This window comes from Stylophora pistillata, chromosome 7, assembly GCF_964205215.1.
Source record: "Stylophora pistillata chromosome 7, jaStyPist1.2, whole genome shotgun sequence".
Classification (NCBI taxonomy): Eukaryota; Metazoa; Cnidaria; class Anthozoa; order Scleractinia; family Pocilloporidae; genus Stylophora; species Stylophora pistillata.
This window is the reverse complement of record NC_142525.1, coordinates 21,557,316-21,576,610: the sequence shown is the minus strand read 5'-3', so window position 1 is coordinate 21,576,610 and position 19,295 is coordinate 21,557,316. Positions and strand designations below refer to the sequence as shown.

Sequence of the window (19,295 nt, the reverse complement as noted above, 5' to 3'; positions counted from 1 at the left end):
TGAAAAAGTGGATAACAACGACGACACTGACGATGATGACGATGATAGGAAAGTTGTGGTACAATATCGGAAACAACAGCAAATGAAAGAAACTAGAAAAACAATTTGACGATACGGTATACAAACATAAGCTCTTTTTTTCGATAATAAAACGACTTTAACATAGGGGACACCTGGTTTGCTTCTTGGTTTGTTTACTTGCTTTTAATTAATTAAGTGTTAAATTTGTTGTTTTTTTTAGGAACAGTCAGCGTGCAATAGATAGGTAAGGTAAGGTAGACTTTATTTAGCCAGGGTGGCTCATTCAGCAACGAGGCTGATATCCAGAGGGGCCCTGGAGTCAAATATTACAATAGTTAAGAATACAAGACATCTTGAAAGCTGAAAATACAGGATAAAATTTAAAAATACAAAAAATATTTATAAGTAAAGGTATAAACAAACATGCAACAGTTTACAAGAATATAGTGTCAATAAAATTTTAAAATTTGTAGTTATTAATTAAAATTTTGAAGGAAGAAAGTGACTCCGCGTTTTAAATACAACGAGGTAAAAGTTTAAAAAGAGCTGAGCCCGAATACCTCAAAGTTCGTTTTGTAAGGCTTAGTTTCGGTTTGGGCAGGTGAAAATCTGTTCTCCTGCGAGTATTATAGCTATATACATTACAATTTCTAGTGAAATAGTCACTCAAATATTCAGGTACTAGATTATTTAGGCATTTAAATACAAGGTACGTTTTTTTTCTAGCTCAGCCCACCCTAAAACATTAAAAGTGTCTTTAGAAGAGTCACGCCTTAAAACGATGCGGGCAGCGCGATTTTGTAACTGTTGTAGGTTTGCTGGAGGTGGCTGACAATTCACCCCACACGCGTACGGTGTCCGTATAACACAAGATTGCTTCTATAAGTGTACTGAAGACACAATTCGCTGCTTTGAGAGTAAGGCAAGATCTTATTCAGGCTAAGATTCCTAGTCGCTTGTTGGCTTTGTTACAAATTGTGTCAATATGCTCTTTCCAGTGAAGTTGCTCGTCGAGCATAACCCCGAGATAATTAAACTTCGTCACTCTCTCTATGTCCTTTCCTTGGATCTGCAGTACAAAATTAATTCTGATGAGTTTTGCAGTAATTGCCTTGTTCCAAAACGTAGTCCTTTCGTTTTGCTATGATTTAATATTAGTCTGTTACTCGTCAGCCAGTGCTCAACTCGTTTGAGATCTACTTATAGATTTTCCCTGATAGAGCAACCAGCAATGACTTTTTGTTTAAAGAGCAGAAAAATATCGCCACCGCAAAATATACATACAAATACACCTCAACTACCCACAAAGTGATGTACCTCAGAGCTAGTACTAACTGCTCTGATCAGAACTTCTAAGTCGATTCCGCAAATAAAATAGATGGGCGATTTTACTTGACCAAAAAAAAAATCGTAGGCCTTAAAATTGTAATTGTTCTCTGACAGTTGTTGATTATAAACGACAATGGCTTAACGGACTAAGTTTGTGAATTTTCTAAGTGTTTCGATATATGTATTTTTCCAGTAAGAGGATAGAATTTAAGTGAGAATATATGCAAACAAATCCACATCAAGTACCAATCAGACGATGTGCCTTGGAGTTAGCACCATCTACGCTGATGATAATTCATTTCTTCATTCCACAACAAAAAGAAACGGACGATGTTTCATGGACTGGCGGGCTTGACCTTTTGTTAAATTCTAATTCTCAAAAACAATAGCAAAATGGATTTAGTTTGTTGTCAGTTCTTGAGTCTTTTGATATGTTTGAGATTTAATGAAGCCGGTTTAGTAAATGAATGTATGAAATGTTTAACGCCAGCTTTTTCATTTCTAGTATTCTGATTGGTTCACCCAGTTACGGTTGATGTTAGCGAATCGCGGGGAGCTCCTGGGGTGACGTCGATGCGCCGCTGGAGCATCATACTATAAGTGAGGCGCTCGAAAAGTAGCCGGGGCTGTTTTGTAAGGAAGCAAGTCACTCTTGGGGGGGCAAAGGGTATAGACGTTTTCCCGAAGGGGAAACTTGTTATGTCTATTTGTTTGCTCCTTTTATTTGCTAATTGATAACACTCTCAAGATCTAATGCATTTATCCTGCAAAACCAAAAGGCAAAATCTATTTGTGACAATCCTACTAGGAAACCGTCCCAAGTCTGACCCAAGACAGCTCAGGTTTTAAGCTTTAATAAGATGTTTGTTGTCTGACGGCAGACAAATTTATTTGACTGCATTCATGTTGCTCCAACAGAAGAAAAAAAAAATAAATCACCTGAAACACATCTCGCATTAGAAAACAAGACTGTTAAGAATTGCAAAAAGCGAATGCCCTCTCTTCCTTCCCTTTATTAATTTTCCAAACTTCTTTTATCATAAGCCAAGGATTGTATATTTTCCACAGTTATCGCACAACGTGCGCTCTGATAGGTCAAAAATCTATTCTATATTTGCCCGTATACCCATAGAAAAGTGAAACATTTTGCCGTCCTGTAAAATGGCGCCACACGGGGTGAGTGCCCGGTGTTCTCTCCTCCAGACCAAAGGCCTCTGCCAAATCAAAATCTTTGAACGCCAAAAGTAACGACAAAGGTTTTTTTTTCCTGACATTATCAAATTTTATATTTACGTTCAGTTTTAACTGGCTGGTTGCTCCGTTTTCAGCCTTTATTTTTCGCTGCGCGGTTTAAGAGAAAGAATTTCGGAATTTCTCAATTAAAATTCCTCAAACTGCTCGTCGAGAAGGTAACGTTTCCATCAATTTGTTACAAGGACGACGTAGAGCCAAACTACCTGATTTTTCATTTAGATATTTACTGAAAATCGTGTTTACTGATGAGAACAAAAACCACTTGCAAGGTGAATGTGCGCTCAAGATTAATGGCAATTCCCGTTGTCGTCCGCGATTTCAGCTTTCATTTGAGAGTTTTTTTTCCAAGTTTACGCTAGCAAAATGCAAGTTCTTTCGAACTTTTAACAGTTCCTTTCTGTGCTTAAGTTTAAGAGCGAAATATGTCTTCTGAAATTGTTCGTGAAATTCCTCTAAAAGCTGCCTCATTTGCGCCCGAATCTCTTCTCGTTTGAGCTGGGCATCACTAGGACGAGCTTTAGATAAGAACGAAAATACAAAGTTACTGAACAGAATGAAAAATAAAGGAAATAAAGGGGAAGGAAAACCATGCCCATAAGACTTTTATCGTTCAAGTTGATCGAGATCAACTGAGTACACATGCTAATTAATCCGTTTCAGGAAGGAAACCTGAATGTAATTGAATTTCAAAAGTAGAAGTGAACACCTTTGAGGACAACCAGTCATTATATATCGCCCTAGGGGAGGGGGGGATGGGGTTGGAAGATTTTGGTTGTGTCTTAATAAGATTTACCTGATCCCTCCCCCCCCCCCTCAAGACTCTGCAATGTTCTAATGACCTCCCATTAGCAGTCAATTTTCTGAAGTCCCTACTTTGTACTCTGCTAGTGAAGACTCACCTCACCCCCTCCCCTCCACGTTCCTCCCCTGAAAATCATTTGATCCTTCTCCAAATCTTCCGACCCCCCTGGTGATAAATAATGATTGGTCCTGTCCCTAAGTATAGTTAGGAGTGGAAATAACTGGGAATGATAATAAAATAGCATCATACCAAGAGCAACATGGTGCCGAAGCAGCAAGTATTTTCTTTAGGTCTGAAACTTGACGGTATTCGTGGAATTACTTTAATTCAAGATCTCGGACTGACTCAAGATCCCTTCAGTGATGATTAATGACAAATATTCTCACGTCATCTTTTCTAGTTCTTCAAAAAACACTTATCTTGAGAATGACCAGAACTCAAGTATTCAAAAAGATTGAATCTTTCTACCTTTCTGTTGACCACCTTTTACATCATCAGCACCCCTTACGTTCCTTTTCAGCCATTTCTGTATTGCCTCATAGACGAGACCACCTGTGGCCAAACTGATCAAAGCAAAACCAGTGACTTTTAAAGTTTTCTGATAAAGAAAATTTCTTACATCAGAAAGTTTAATCGCTTCCATGGTCGGTATGGCTTCTGTAGAATGATCGAAAGTTCCCTACAACAAAAGAAAGCATAAATCATTCAAAAGGTTTCTAGAGAGTACAATCTTAGACGAATGCACGATCCATGGAACACTTCCATGGAGAACCCTTTTCAATCCAATCAACTGCATTTCTACGTTACGGCATTCCCTGTCTTCTTTGTACATTGGAACCTCGATTTAACGAAGTGCAAAGGGACTGGGGAAATTGGTTCATTATATCGAGGGCTCGTTATACAGTGGAACCTCGATTTAACGAACTTCTATATAACGAAGTCCTCGGTATAACGAAAGAGGCTCCAGTTTCAGCCCGGCTAAAGTTTCAGTTAAATTTATGGCACAGAACCTCGATATAATGAACCCTCGATATCACGAGCCAATTTCACCAATCCCTTTGCACTTCGTTAAATCGAGGCTCCACTGTATCGAGGTTCTGTGGCATACATTTTACTGTAAATTTAGCCGGGCTGAAACTGAAGTATCGTTCGTTTTACCGAGGACTTCGTCATATAGAGGTTCCTTAAATCGGGGTTCACTGTATCATCATCTATGAAAATGCCGTTCATTTTCCAAGATATATTTGTAAATGTCAAGATCCTCAGGTTGCTCCTTACTCGGAAACTCAACAATTACAAAGGTTGCGATGTGCGAGGCGATAGACAGTTCGAACTCAGCTTGCAGAATGATTAGCACACGTTTAATTACAGTTCAAAGTTCGTAGTCGCACAGATGATAGCAGAAAGTATCGCTAATAGGAGTCAAATGGTGGCCTGTAGCCTGCAGATCATTGATCCTCCGATCGCAGCGGTTGCGGGAATAACTAACTAGTACGGTTATTACGAGTTGCCTTTAAAAAACACGCGCATACATGATTGTATCTGGGGCGTCACTTGAAAGGTGTAAACCTACATTTTTGAAGTGTTACTTCATTTCCTAAAACACGAACTTAGCTTCAAGAAAGCATGAATCTGCAAATTCCTAATCAATGCGTGATACATTTGAGCATGTTTAATTGAAACTAGAGCGATCGATTGTTACTGGAAAACGTCGTAACAGCAGGGGGCGTTTTTAAAACTAACAATATTTAAGGAAACAAATGGTCAAAGTATTAAGCACTTTGACTCGTTGTAACCAGTTTTCAAGGCACCAACTGTCTTACCTGGTCTACTTTTGTCTTTTCTAGTCTATTCTCTATCGGCGTGGTCTTCAAAAATTCCTTGAACGCTCCGAGATAATGTCCTGCTTCTCCGTTTAATTTAATTCCGTAATGAAACCTGTTTGGAACAATTACAATTTTATAAACTCTAAAGTGAGGGTCGTCCAAGTCCCTCATAAAAGAGTTCACAGACATGAAGTCCATTAAAGCACCATCCAATGCTTTCGAGTTAAGGCCAGGTAGCAGAGCATCCGTTGCGTAGTAGAATGTCCCTGAAATTTAAGTAGATTTTACTATTGTAACCTTGTTTAGGAGTTTGTAAATGAAAGGAATGCTTTATGATTAATTTGGTCAAAACAATTGTGTTACCTTTGCTTCCATTGATTCTCAGAGCATAACGATGTTCAAGCGAACCGTTAATCACGCCAATCTGAAAAATTCAATTTATTAGAAGGGAGTAGTTAAAGTCCCAGTGGGATAACCTTTTTTTTTCGATTAGTGACACAAGCTTAGTTCTGATGAAAAATTTTTTTAGCATTGGTTGATTCTGTCTTTCCATCCACCTATTTTTCCAATTAAATCACTTACTGGCTATATATTTTTAAATAATAAACTGAGTTACGTACATGTCATTTTCATTGGTTGTTACTCGTGATCTATTGAAGGACAGGTCCACATATGACTTCATCACTGACAGTTTGTTGCTACTTTCTTATATAAAACAAATAGATTCCGTGATGCAGTAGGTGTGTTCAGAAATGAATCACAGAAGACTTCAAACCGTGGTATGAATAACAGGGACACACCCAGCTGCTATTCGTGTGCCACCTGTTTTCTTACCACGTTTTGACGTAGTTGCTGATGCGCTAGTGAAAAGACGCACGGTATCAAAGAAGACATTTGTTCAATTCATCGATCCTTGATTTTTCCCTTTATCGTGGACTAAGAGATGATGAGTTGTTAGACTCATTTTGAAAAATTTTCCTTTCTGAGTTCAGTTGGGGTCGAAAATGCCATCCCTTTGTTTTCACTGAGTAGAGACTAGCAAACACCAGCCATTGTAACCTGTCAGCCTTGGTAACCCAACCCATTTTTCTCAAAATCGGACTGGCATTGAAGCAAGGGTTTCACTTATTAGGTGTACTTTATATTTTCGTCTTCCCGAAGACGTGACTCGTGCGCAGATAATTAATGAACAATTATCTTTCTACTTGATGACAAGATAAATAAAGATGCATCATTGAAGTAAGCGTAAGCTCATTAAGATCGTCAATGAAGTAACAAACTGAACTAAGGGAATAAACTGACTAAAGTTGTACTAACCACTTTTCCCTTCTCAGGATTAGTTAACGCATTAACTGTAGAAACCGTCAGCGATGACGTCAAACCTGATACAAATAAAGCGCTTATGATGCCATCCATAAGGATGCAGACAATACTTAGAAGTCTTCCAGGCACTGATATTGCATGGCGATCACCATACCTGTATTATTGAAAGAATTTAACGCACTTTTAATGAAGAATAAAAGAGTGATTAGATCAGTTAATAGGTGAATAGCGGAATGACTGGGCTAATCAACGGACGGATCTGATTGCCATAAGCTTTAGCGATCGTGCGCTTCTAGTATTAATCCAAACCTCTTACAACCATTTAATACTATTTTGAAAGTCTTAGTTATGCCTTGAGTTCCTTAAGTTACAAATTATTGACGAGGAAAATCTAACTCTATAGTTATTTTGTCTATACCATTCATCCAACATAAGATAAAAAAAAAAGAATAAAATAACCAATTGCATAAGACGTTGAAATATTTATAAGCGTATAGGTAAAAAAAACTTACCATCTTTCTTATTCTTTAGGTAATTTTGGTGTTTTGAGCCCAGAAAATAGCGTTCATTATACCCCCTTCCTGTTTGGATTAGATGCGACTAGCATTGTTTCTAAGACACCAATATCGCTATTGACGCATTCCTTAACACTATAAACATCTCAAATCATAGTTTAGGAGTCCTTCTTTTGACAATAGTGTTGGTTTGCATGAGTATGGTGAGAACTGTTTGGGGCATTTTTGTACCCGTTTGATTTTAGGCTACTTGACAGAGAGTGCTCCCATGGGAATCTAAACTGAGAGAACTTATCCCCACGACCCATGATATTTTTTTTCAGTCTATTTTCAATTTAGATAAGTTTATATTCGCTTTGTGCTCCCTGATCATCAGCTTTTATTTCCTATTACTTACCCAAAAGTTGTCATGGAAATAAAAGACCACCACACTCCTTCCCTCCAGCTTCGCGCAAAACGCGGCGGAAAATGTTCGGGATTCATATGCATCTCCTACAAGGAGAATAACGTGGATGGGATAAACTGGAGACAGCTTTTAAATTGAAAGATTGATAAACGATTGGCGAAGGATTGACAGAAGACTGGTGAAAAGATTTCAGGCGAAAACTGGCTCTAAGGAGAACTTTCTGTCAAGCATCTGCAACACTTCAGACAGAATTAAGCTTATGAATGACTAGTCTTGCCTTTGAGAAGGAGAAATTTACCGAGGTTGTAATCCTCTGTTTGGTTTTCTCTAACAGTAGATACATTTTTGGAATACTTTTGTAGTTCGGTAATGTATCACCATTCTGCTAAATTAGCTTTTCAACTCCGACGCCGTAACATTCTTGTCGTTCCTAATAGTGCTGCTGGTAAATGTTATGTTTTCCCTGTGTCTAACAGCATATAATGCTGTTAAATGCTGTTAACGGTCATGTATAGCTAGCAATTACATCACCAATAACAGTAACAATAGTAACAATGAGGGTAATAATTAACAACTATTTACCAAAGTGAAGGTGACTAGCTGTCGATTTTTACCAAGTTGCAAAGCAGTGAGGTAAACATCCATCGCCACCGACACTGACGTGACTAGTTGTTTTAGTATATACTAGCACAGTGAGATAATAAAGCAGGAAAAGATAATTTTACTCCTTTGTTTCTCCAACAATTACAATATGATTGGGAGCAAATCCCGCACCCGTTGCTAAGAGGTGATCATCAATAGCAAAGGATATTCGGAGTTTGATTACCCTAGTAGAGCGCGATTTCAATGCTATCCACTGTTTAAGTACATACTAAAAGGCATTATTATTTGATTCAATACCAAGTTCCCTGAACTAACAACATAAATATCGTTTGGGAGACAATAAGGAGAATTACCAATGAGATCTGGGAATGAAAAGGGCAAAAACTTTACTCACCACAACCCAGACCGCCAATCCAAACATGAACTGCATCGTAAGCATCATGGCAAAAAGAGGCCAGCAACTTAGGACAGATGATTGCAGAAAAACTGCAAATGTGTTTACACTGGGCTTCCTCGTGACAAGTGCAAACCCTGGTACCTCCACTACGGGCAAAAGTCTCCACCCCTCCCCTGAGATAGGTACTTGAGGCAGTATCGTAATAGGCATATTCAGATGTATATGTTCATTGTGTACACCAGTCATATCTTCAAAACTCCCGTTAACTTCATTAAAGGTAATTTCAGTTCTTTTATGTTGATGACATGTGCCACAAACGTGACGTATCATGTCGCAAACCAGTTTAGGGAAAAGTCCCCCGGGTACTTTGCTTTTTTCTGTGCTTTGAGTGACACAAAGCTGCGGAAGTTTCACCCAGTTCACGTATATCTTTGTGGGACAGCGACACGTTTCTGAAAATATAGAAACGAAAAAAGTTGAACATCTTTCGTTTGTCATCGTGTTTTTCTTATAGTTTCGCCATTCAAAGCTGAAACGAATACACGAACACTTTGCTTAGTTAGAAATTTACTTGAATATAAAATTCATCTTGAATATAAAAATTATAAATTTTGTTTCTCCATCATACGCAATAAATCTCCTGGAAGTCTGCATTTCCTTGCGTGGATCGTTGTCCGTTTTGGAAGAAAACAGAAAAAAAAATTACAGCTCTGAGCGGATTGAAAAGTCCACTTTGGCTGGTACGAATAGAGAGGTAAAATCACTTTCATATCAAATGTCTAATGTGTTACCTTTGAAGTTATTTTTGATAGCTAGACATCTGGTTAATTCTAATGAATTTCATTGTAAGGAGCGGCTACTAAACTTATTTCTGGTTACTATATTGCAGATTAAAGTGAAAACCAAATCGCTGTTTTTTTTATTCTTTAACGTTGACGGGACGTTCAAATACTCGGAGACTTATCCTACACAATATATGTTTGCTTGGGCCCCATTTTCCATGCTCTACTTATCAACTCCACCGCCCTTGTGAAACTAGTGACAGAAATCCCCTCACAAATTTTGTTTGATTCTATCACTTACTCTCTATCTTACAAGGAGATGTTTTCACCAGCCTTACTCCACCTTTACGAGCTCCATTAACGAAATCCAGCCATTGAAGCACTCTGTCATTGGGAGCTTCATCTAGTAGACACATTTGTGACATCTCTCTCACTTGTTTAGAAGAAAGTGATACATTCCATATGTTAACGTTTGAAAGCATCCCTTGAAGGGACTGAGAATGCGAGAGCTCGCCTCCAAATGAGTCTTGTTCTTGACCCAGCATCAAGATACCACCTGGATTTATCACACGGCCCTTCCCAAGGTTTGTACCCTGATCCTTCATATCTCCATCGAGGTAGAATTTCCATGATCCTGAATTTCCTTCCCAGGAAACACAGATATGGTGCCAGAGGCTATCGCTGGCGGATGCAGATATTCTTCTGCAAATTTGATAAACGGATAAAGGACTGGTAATTGTTTTCCCCTGGTGAGGGTGGAGGATTTTGGTTGTGTTTCGATAAAGTTTACCCGATTCCCCTCTGAAGTTCTGTGACATTCATAATATCCTCCCCACCCCACCGACCCAACGCCCCCATTGGCAGTAAATTGCCAGTCAGTTTTCTTTATTCCCTCTCTATATTCTGTTGGTTGCCATTGATCCCTCCTTACCCCTGAAAACGAAGTGATCCTACCCCCCAAAATAGTCCTCCACTCCCCGGTCCCAGGAATAAGTAATGACTGGTTTTTGAACAAAAATGACTAAACAACAATCCTTACAATGATTTCACCGATAAAGGAACGTCCTTGTAAGCTGCACCTATTTTCAGACCTATTTCATCGCAGTTACGATTCTGTAAATGTGCTCACAAATATGGTTGTCTATTGAATTTTACACCCCTTAAAGATATTCTTCGTGCCAGAGATAAATTGCTATGGGAACAGATCACGAAAGGCAACGATCACTGCCTACATGACCTATTTCCCATGCATAGGGAAGGTCGCTCTGTTCTCGCGGCCATAGCTACATTTTACCTCGTATTGTACGGGACGTTCTAAGCGAACTTTTATCAACAGATGTCTTTTTAGTTTCATTTAAATTATAACTAGTTTTCTCTAAAGTGATAAATTGTTGTAGACTTTGCACGTTTGTTTGCAGGTATATGTTGTTGTGTAATCCGGCATTAATAAAGACTACATATATCAGATACAATTGCTCATAAACCTTCTACCTTAGTGCTTACCCATCGCGCAATAAATAAATTAAACAAAGCCCAATTTTGTATTATGACTTGAATCATCGTAGAACAGAAGAAGACACAAAGGAATAAACCAAGGGATCCGATAATGGTGATCCACATGGTGTTATGATTTAAGGCGCCCAGGTTAGTGTGTTGAGCCAACCACACAAATATTTCAACTATTTACTTATTCAATTTTCGATTAGTTTGCGAAAACGTTAACCTTGAAAATGTTCCAAGTGTCAACAGGAAGCCATCTTTCTCGTAGTCAATGACCAGTTCATTGGGTTGTTGTGGCACAGCATAGCTGAGAGGAGTTCCTGTTGGATCGCTCGACTTCATCCAAAAACACACAGTGAAGTTTGTCAAAAGTTGCATTCCCGTTACGCTGACAAAATCACCAACTCCTTTCTTAGGAAAATATAAAGAACTATCTGAAAATGAAAATTTCACGAGAATTGATAAACTGTTATATTTTATAGGGATACTTTCTGGATATGTGGAGGCAATATGAAGCAAATCCCATGTTCTTATTTTGGATATATCAACAAAGTTGAAATGGTAAATTGGCCACCGTAACGATTACAAAAGCTGACGTTTCGAGCGTTAGCCCTTCGTCGGAGCGACGACGAAGGGCTAACGCTCGAAACGTCAGCTTTTGTAATCGTTACGGTGGCCAATTTACCATTTCAACTTTGTTGATATATCCAAATTATTTCGTTACCCCCACCGACGAAGCCCCAAACAGTTTCTTTAGAAACTATCAGCCTTTATTCCTATGTTCTCATTGACTACCAGAGGGGGGCAAGATGGGCCCATCTCGCCCACCCTGAGGCGCTTAGAGAGGACTTAAAAGCTCGTAATTCTTGGAAAATGCAGGTGATGAAGTCGCAAAAAAAAACAGCAGAAGATGTTCAAAGCAAACAAAACGTAAAATATACTTGTTAGTTTGTTGTGCTACGAACATATTTGGCTTTCTTTTCTGAATCTCGAAAGAAACAAGTCATTCTCGATCGTTAATAAAGAGAAATCTCTTTCCCACGTCAACGAAAAAAAAAAAGAATTCGGCAAATATCCAGCCACCTTGACTTCACCATTGTCCATTATCGCATATGAATTCCACATTTCTATTCATTTGTTCAGTATTTCCGAAATCTAAAGTTCAGTCATGATGTAAAGAACACCCGTAATTTAATTACCTGAATCCTGACGTTGACAGTGTAATTTTGATCTTAATAGTTTCTGAATTATTGATATAGTACTTTGTCGCTATGGGAATGTACGCGACGTTAAGCTACGTGTTCATGATGCGAAAAACGGTGAAAAAGTCGCTAAACATAAGCGACAATGCTCCAAGTGGCTGGGTTGCAAATATGGAAATTTTTTCTGAGTGACGAAGGTTTCCGCGACGGCCTGGACATTTACATATTGGCAATTTACATCACGATTCATTTAATAAAATATTTCATCCTGAACAGGTGGAACTTATGCTCGCAATGTGGGGTTGCCATCCTCGAAATAAACATTCATTTAATTAAAGTTGCTTTCTCTTCACATGAACATTATGTAACAAGAATCGAGATGAACCGAATCTTCTAGCCACACAGTGTGATATCTTTATTTCAACTGCTGCTCCTAATTCAATAACATAAAATAGACTGACAATTTCATTAAAATTAGAACAGTAAAGAGTGTTTTTGATATCAGTTTTGCCTGACAAAACTCGAAGACGTAATCGATGCCAAATTCAACTCAAAGTTGCGCAAGAAAATTTAGAAATCTTATCAAAATAGGACACAATATCTTTTTGTAATTATTCCCTCTTTGTAATAATTCTTCAAGAAATGATAAATTTAGTTACTTAACACGTGAGTCTCCAGTGGCTTCGTCAGGAATTGAGAGGTAAAAACGGTACAGTTTCAAATAAACTCTGATGTTCATCGTTTACTCACCTTCAATAGCATAACTTGATGAACTTGCTGCTGTTATGTTTGATCCAGTGGCATAGGTGAAAGTGTGTAAAACCTGTTTTACCCAATAAGAAAGTACTAATGTGGAACGAAAGAAATAAGCATCAGGTTTTCAAAATATGTTTTCCTCCTTAAACAATAATTCATATTACTTACCACATAAAGGTACAAAAGCAGTATTTCTATCATATTTCCTTCAGTAGTGCTTCAGTTCTTTCTCTGGTAACACAGTCTCCGCATGCTACAAATCCTCAGAGGAGTACTCACAACGAATTTAATTTCAGACGTGCAATATTTTGTTTTACTTTCGGTAAAAAGTAGTTTTGAAATACGTTGCAATTTGGTGTAGAATCATTAATTTTGACGTTACTACAGAAGTCTCGACAAGCGTAAAGTGTCTGAAGGAAAAAACACGCTCTGGTCGAGAATTAGCGCTTACCCACTGGGTAGGCTTTACATGAGCAATTTATTTTTTTAATAATTATGATAATCTAGATAATAACATAGTTTTTCCGCTTCTATTTTTGCTGGCTTCGGTGGATAACGCATCGCTCAGACTTTCTAAACAACAATTTCGGTTTCGATGCAGAATTCTAACGTGGTTCTTAAAATTTTATGAACTATGACTATAAAAAATTAACGATAATTTTCTCGGGTTACGAAGAATTCTTTTTCATTAGTTTGGTGTCTGTGTTCGATTTTAAATGACGACTCACTAGGAACTGACAGTTTGTTGTTGGTGCGGAGTAACAACTAACCTATTAACCGGTTTACCCCCTACTCTTTTATTAAAGCTTCAAACATCCCGTTGTCTTTTTATCAGCTTCCTAATTAAACGAAATGTATGAAAATTAGTTTGGAACTCTCTGGCCAAGCTCTAGGGCGTGATAGGGGAATAAGTTTATTTTCTAGAACAATACAAAGCTGATAAACGAAAGTTTTCATCATTAAAATAATGGCTGCTTGTTTTTGTGAGTTTTCTCAGCAATTTTTTTTCGGAGAACAAGGACATCCATGTTGATTTTCTCGAGTTTTCTTCGATAAAAGCACTCTATCCTTTTAATTCAACTCAAAACATGGCTATGATACTAATACAAGAACCGAATGGTTCGTACTGATTGAGGAATTCTAAAGTACAATACATGTTTTTTTCAGCGTTCTAAGTATTGCCTTTTTCACATTGTAATTTTATTTATTTCTCTTCTATCTCTAACGAACTCTCGAGGCTGGTGACTCAGGACGATAAAACAAAAGCACCAGTAAGAGCTAGCCTCTTTAGTTAGCCGTGCACCGAAAGATTCGGTGCGATCTTTTTCGATCGTCCACACCGCTAATGTCGGAGTCGTTTTCCGACATTATCTTCCGGATCCTCTCTGAATTTTTGCAACGAGGGACGTAAAAATTTGGAATATCATGTGGGATTCCAGCTTACTTTGTAAACGTTCAAACAAAGGTTGGAAGGGATGTTATAACACGAGAGACAATCAGGATAAGAAATTGGGCATGAGACGTTTACTCAATAAAATCCACACGGTAACTGACTACGAATATTTACTGAAGTAGTTGAACTTTGGGAGCGGGTCCTTGGATGACGCATATGCTGCTAAGTTTTACAATGTAACGTGTCTTATTATAAAAGGAACACATGTGGTGCTAATCTTTTTTTCTAATCTTCCGTAGTTCTTCTCTTCCTGCATGCATGCGCATATAACTTCACTTGACGTCAAGTTTTCCGTTCGCAGCGCGCATGACTCTCCTATGTATGATCCCTTAAAAAATTCAGAAGTTCTTTTATTGCATCGTTCGTAGCGCCCGTGGACAAGATGAAGGGAATCTTGTGTTCTGATTGGCTACTCGAGCGGGTAAGAACGACTGCGACCGTTTGGAACTAGTCTTGTAAGACAATGTCCCCAGGGGCTCTTCATGCCCTCACTTGAAATCGACCCACAGCCCCTAGGTCTCCGAGGATGCCCCAAGGGAGGACATCCACCACACAGTAATCTAGTGCGCGTGCGTGGGAAATTAACGTCTCCTACCTCTAACTCCTACCTTCCTCGAGAAGACTAGAATATCTATTCATTTCTTGATATTATAGAAAGATAGCAAATTCTCCTCCGTTAATTTAAGACCATGAGTATTGGTCCAGGGCTCCAACCCTCGACCTCCCGCACAACACAATCTGGCGCTCTAACCAGTTGAGCTAACCGGGAGCCGGTTAGTCAAAATCGTATTTGGATAAGAAATCATAACTGGTCAAACTAGCATTTAGACGGGAAACACTGGTCAAACTCGTATTTGAAGGAGAAATACTGGTCAAACATTATTTCAGTATTATTTTTTAAATCCTTGTGATACCAAAGTGTTAAGGATAATAAATGTAGATGTAGATGTAGAAACAAGTATTTGGTACGTATGATACACGATCCTCGCGGTAGATAGCGCTATTTAAGCAATAGCGAAAAACAGACCTGAAAAAAATCAGGCCTGTAAGGGATTCGAACCACTGACCTCTGCGATACTAGTGCAGCGCTCTACCAATTGAGCAAACAAGCCAACTGGGAGCAGGCCGTTGAGTTGATTCGTAATAAACCCGTGAAAGTGATAAATCAGATACAATGAAATATATGAAGTTCATATATTTTTAACTGCGGTATTAGATACATATGATACACGATCCTCGCAGTAGACTAGTATTTGGACCGGAAATACTTGTCAAACCACCGTTAAAAGGGAAAATACTAGTCAAACTTATATTTGGCCGTAAAAAGGAGCTAAATGATAGTGACTAATTCAGCACCATGTAAACTTACGCCTGGGGCAACTGGGAACAATAAATGCTTGCAATCTCTCTGTGTTTGGTATGAGCAATGGAGAGAAAATAAAAGGGGGTAATTGGGAAGTTAAGGAAGTTGGTTTAGGGAGTGTCCACCTATTGTTGGAAATACCTTACCCGTGTAAATAGAAGTTTCTCTGGCAGCTACAGGCATGTTTGACGTATTGGCCACGAGGGCTGTCCGCTTCATGATGGACTCAGTTACTCCGCCGATCTCAACAGTGAGCTGCAGAGTTGGAGTGGGTGCGACGTTGTGTGATGTCGTTTACAGTTTTCCACCAACCACCACTTCCCATAGGAGCGGCGAGATGTGTCCTGTTTTCACAAATAGCTAAGAGCTGTGCCCTTTAATTGTCGCTAACTATTCTTCATTGTTACAACTAAGCCTAGATAATTTCTTCAATAGTGTCTTTACCAGAGGGCTCATCCTCGAGGGATCCCTAGAAGACATTGTAACCGTCTCAAGGGGCAGGCACTTGTCCATTAAGGTGATGACTTTTGCTTCCAGTTGAGAGGCCGCTGCATTAACATTTGTTGAGCATAATAACTCGGACCAATCCTCAAACGACAAAGCAAGATACAATGCTTGTTTTCGATGTTCTTTGCAGTCGCGGATTGTTACCTTTCGGCGGACTGGTCTAATTTTATTGCGTGCCGGCAGAAATACTCCTTTGTAGTCGGTTTTAATGAAAATTTTAATAGGATAACACCTTTCAAAAAGATCCGGACGATTTGCTAAGCAGTTATCCAGGTGCGAGTCGCCCCTTGTGGGAAAGTCAACGAGCGCGATCCAGCCACCTAACGTCACATCCTTCTGACTCAGATGACTGGCAATATGGTCGTTCTATTGAAGGTAAACTTGATTTGTCCTTAATCGTTTCAGCCACACTGTCGGACCTGGATTTCTAGAAATATCCATGTGAATAGTAATATCCATAACGGGGTCCCAGTCTGGTTTGGTTAGACACAAATGACCGCGTTTAGACCACAGAGAGAAACTGCGACGAAGCCTTGGTGCATTTGAAGACCGCCATACGCAAGAAGTACGGCTGAACCAAAGAGGTGTCCAAACATCGCAAGAATTTTGAAATACCTCATACTTCACTCATTGAAAATGGTCCTTAGAAGATCCTTGATGTTTCAGCACGTACTTTTTTAAGAAATTAGGTATAACGGTTAAAAAAGATAAAATGAACGGAGCTTGGTATAGTGTGGCCGCCATGATCGGCGCAATGCTAATCTCTCTCAAAGATGTGTTCCGCTGATCAAGACGATTTTCACGAAATGAAGTCAGTTTTAATACGAAAAATATATTTAGGCACTACTTATGAGTAAAAAGGACAAAAACCGAAGCAATCCTAGCTGTTGACTTGTAAAACACCTAACAATTGCTAACGAATGTAGAAAAGAAGAAAGAGAGAGACAAAGAGAGGCTAAGAAGAAGCAAGAGTATATTTTGAAGCTACTGTCACGGAAATAGTAGTACGCGGATAAACATTGTTAAAATGATACATTTCTTTAATATTTGGTTTCAGCCTGTGATTTTTAAAAGTCTCTGGTTTCAACTTATGATTTTTAAAAATCTCACTTTTCAAAAAATATTTGAATAAAACCTTAGAATATCTTAGTGTAACGGCAAGTGGTTTGACCACTCCAAGCTGAACCAAGTTTTAACCAGAGATGACATGTTTTACATTAACTTTTTGTATCAACAGGTGCAAATTTTACCCAACTCCTCGTGGGTAGCATCAAACTCACTTAAAAAAAAATTCTTGATCTAATTGAATTTAAAACCCAATTAAGAAAAAATAACTCACACGAACAGAAAGAGTGGCAACTGACCGTTGAAATGACAAACTGACTGATTAACTGTGCATGCCCTTCAAGTTAATAGTATTAGTTAAACATAGTTATCGTTGATAAAGAGAGAGCGAAATGCAACAACCGTGGAATACGTGAGAGACTAGCATAAGAGACGACCCTTACATCGATTTCAATTTTGATTGGATTTTAGGATTGATTTGATAGCCAATCATAATTACTTCATAAGAGCTTGAGGATACAATTTTAAAAATATGTAAAACGCACTTGAAAATTAATAATTATGGAAAACTTAAATTTCTACGGTCACTTCACTAATTTGAGGTTCACTAAAAGCCGTCATCTACGGAAAAACTCCGGAAATACCGTAGCAAGTGGAAAAACTGACTCGGTTAGCAAACCGTAACACTGTTTGGCTGTCGATCGATGATGACACACGACGTATATGATATTTCACAAATGATGGATTGACCTTTTGCCAGTCAAACAAAATTCGGTGAATAGTGTGCATAAAGTAAGTGATATTCAATTTTAGCCCAAATCGTGACCGTGTCAAAGCTTTTGTCGTCGATCTACATAAATAAGAAATTGCACGAACGGGCATTCTGACCTAATGGTCGAAAAATTTATTTGAACCCACTCATTTGTCAATAGACATATGTTCCGCTTATCAAGATAGATTGATTCAACAATGCTATATCATTTTTCTCATTTTGTTTAAGGTTACATTCTAGCGCAATCAAGTGTCTTAATAATCATAACGCATACCGAGCAAAACCTTCCTGTACAACACTGTGCTTGTTAAAGCTACTGATAATTTGGGTTGTCAGTTTCCTTTCATTGCAGTTTGACTGTTACTGTTGGGACCGACCAACTTTTCTGGTCTTCTCAAATACCAAATCGTTTATTATCCCTCACAGAACCCCTACTTTTTCAAAAGTCTTTCGAAGCGGGCCACTAATAAGCGAAGCGAAGTCGGCTCGAACTGATATCTTTAGTGCGAACAGAAAATAAGGAATTGATTCATGCTTAGCGTTGTATATCGAGTTATGAATACACGCAGGAAGTTTAGAGAGTACGAGAGAAAGCATAATTCGTTACGCGTTTGGGAATGGAGTATCGTCAATTTTTCGCATGAAAGAGCTAAACACGAGTATTATTTCGCATATTTTTTTTTATCATTTTGAGCTTCAAAAGGTTTATCTCAATCGGGATGGAACGTCGCGGCTAAACTCGACGGGAGCTTTTAGCTGAAGTGAAAACTGCGCACGTCTTGTTATGGGTGGACGGTTGAGCGTACTTAAGGATTTTTGCCTTAGGAAATAAACAGGACTTAGTAGCTGGAACAACTTCCATTGTTTACAAAAATCGTTCAAACAATCTGACATCTCGTTCAGTTTTATTAATAGTGTATTTGTTTTCTCGTTCCAGAAATACATTTTTAAGCAAACAGATAAGCAAACCTTCCCTCGGCAACTTTACAAAGCGCGCGGCTTTTTTGTGCAATGGCTGTCGGCACGTTCACTCCAGTTCGCTTATTCATCAACGGTGAAATTTCAACATTCGCGTTGTTGATTGGATGAACGATCTTTTTTGATATGAAATTTTATCGTTGTAGCTCCTTATTCGCCACGTTCAAAATCCCTACGAGCATTATTCACCGTGATTTTCTCAGATAAATCTCAGTAGCTATGAAATAAAATAATACTTTGTGACCTTCACGCTTGGTATCAAGACTACATTGACCAATGTTTGTTTTACTTTATTCCTGTTGCACCAGAGAAGTGTTTTCTACCAGCTAAAAATAAAAATTCAACTCAACAACACTCGGGCGTATTATTTCCGTATGGAGTGATTCGATATAGGAGCTGATAACCTTAATTGAGCGAACCAGTCAGAAAGATAGAAGTGCA

The 19,295-nt window shown here is 38.6% G+C and overlaps 1 protein-coding gene across 3 annotated transcripts; it reads right to left on the bottom strand.

Annotated features, from left to right (window-relative positions):
* Positions 1 to 266: 266 nt before the first annotated feature.
* LOC111344169 (uncharacterized) lies at positions 267 to 13,132 on the bottom strand. Of its 3 annotated transcripts, none has more exons than XM_088728750.1 (11): positions 12,885 to 13,132; positions 12,711 to 12,806; positions 10,982 to 11,192; positions 9,560 to 9,960; positions 8,474 to 8,928; positions 7,468 to 7,562; positions 6,550 to 6,709; positions 5,596 to 5,656; positions 5,230 to 5,498; positions 3,875 to 4,085; positions 267 to 3,119 (listed from the first exon to the last, which is right to left on the bottom strand). In XM_088728750.1, exons 3-11 carry the CDS (start codon positions 11,134 to 11,136, stop codon positions 2,923 to 2,925), a joined length of 2,004 nt encoding a protein of 667 aa, XP_088584876.1. In that variant the 5' UTR covers positions 11,137 to 11,192; positions 12,711 to 12,806; positions 12,885 to 13,132; the 3' UTR covers positions 267 to 2,922. The 3 variants fall into 3 exon arrangements, with proteins under 3 accessions (XP_088584876.1, XP_088584874.1, XP_088584875.1); XM_088728748.1 differs by having other exon boundaries at positions 12,711 to 12,783; XM_088728749.1 differs by having other exon boundaries at positions 267 to 1,090; positions 12,711 to 12,783.
* Positions 13,133 to 19,295: the final 6,163 nt, after the last annotated feature.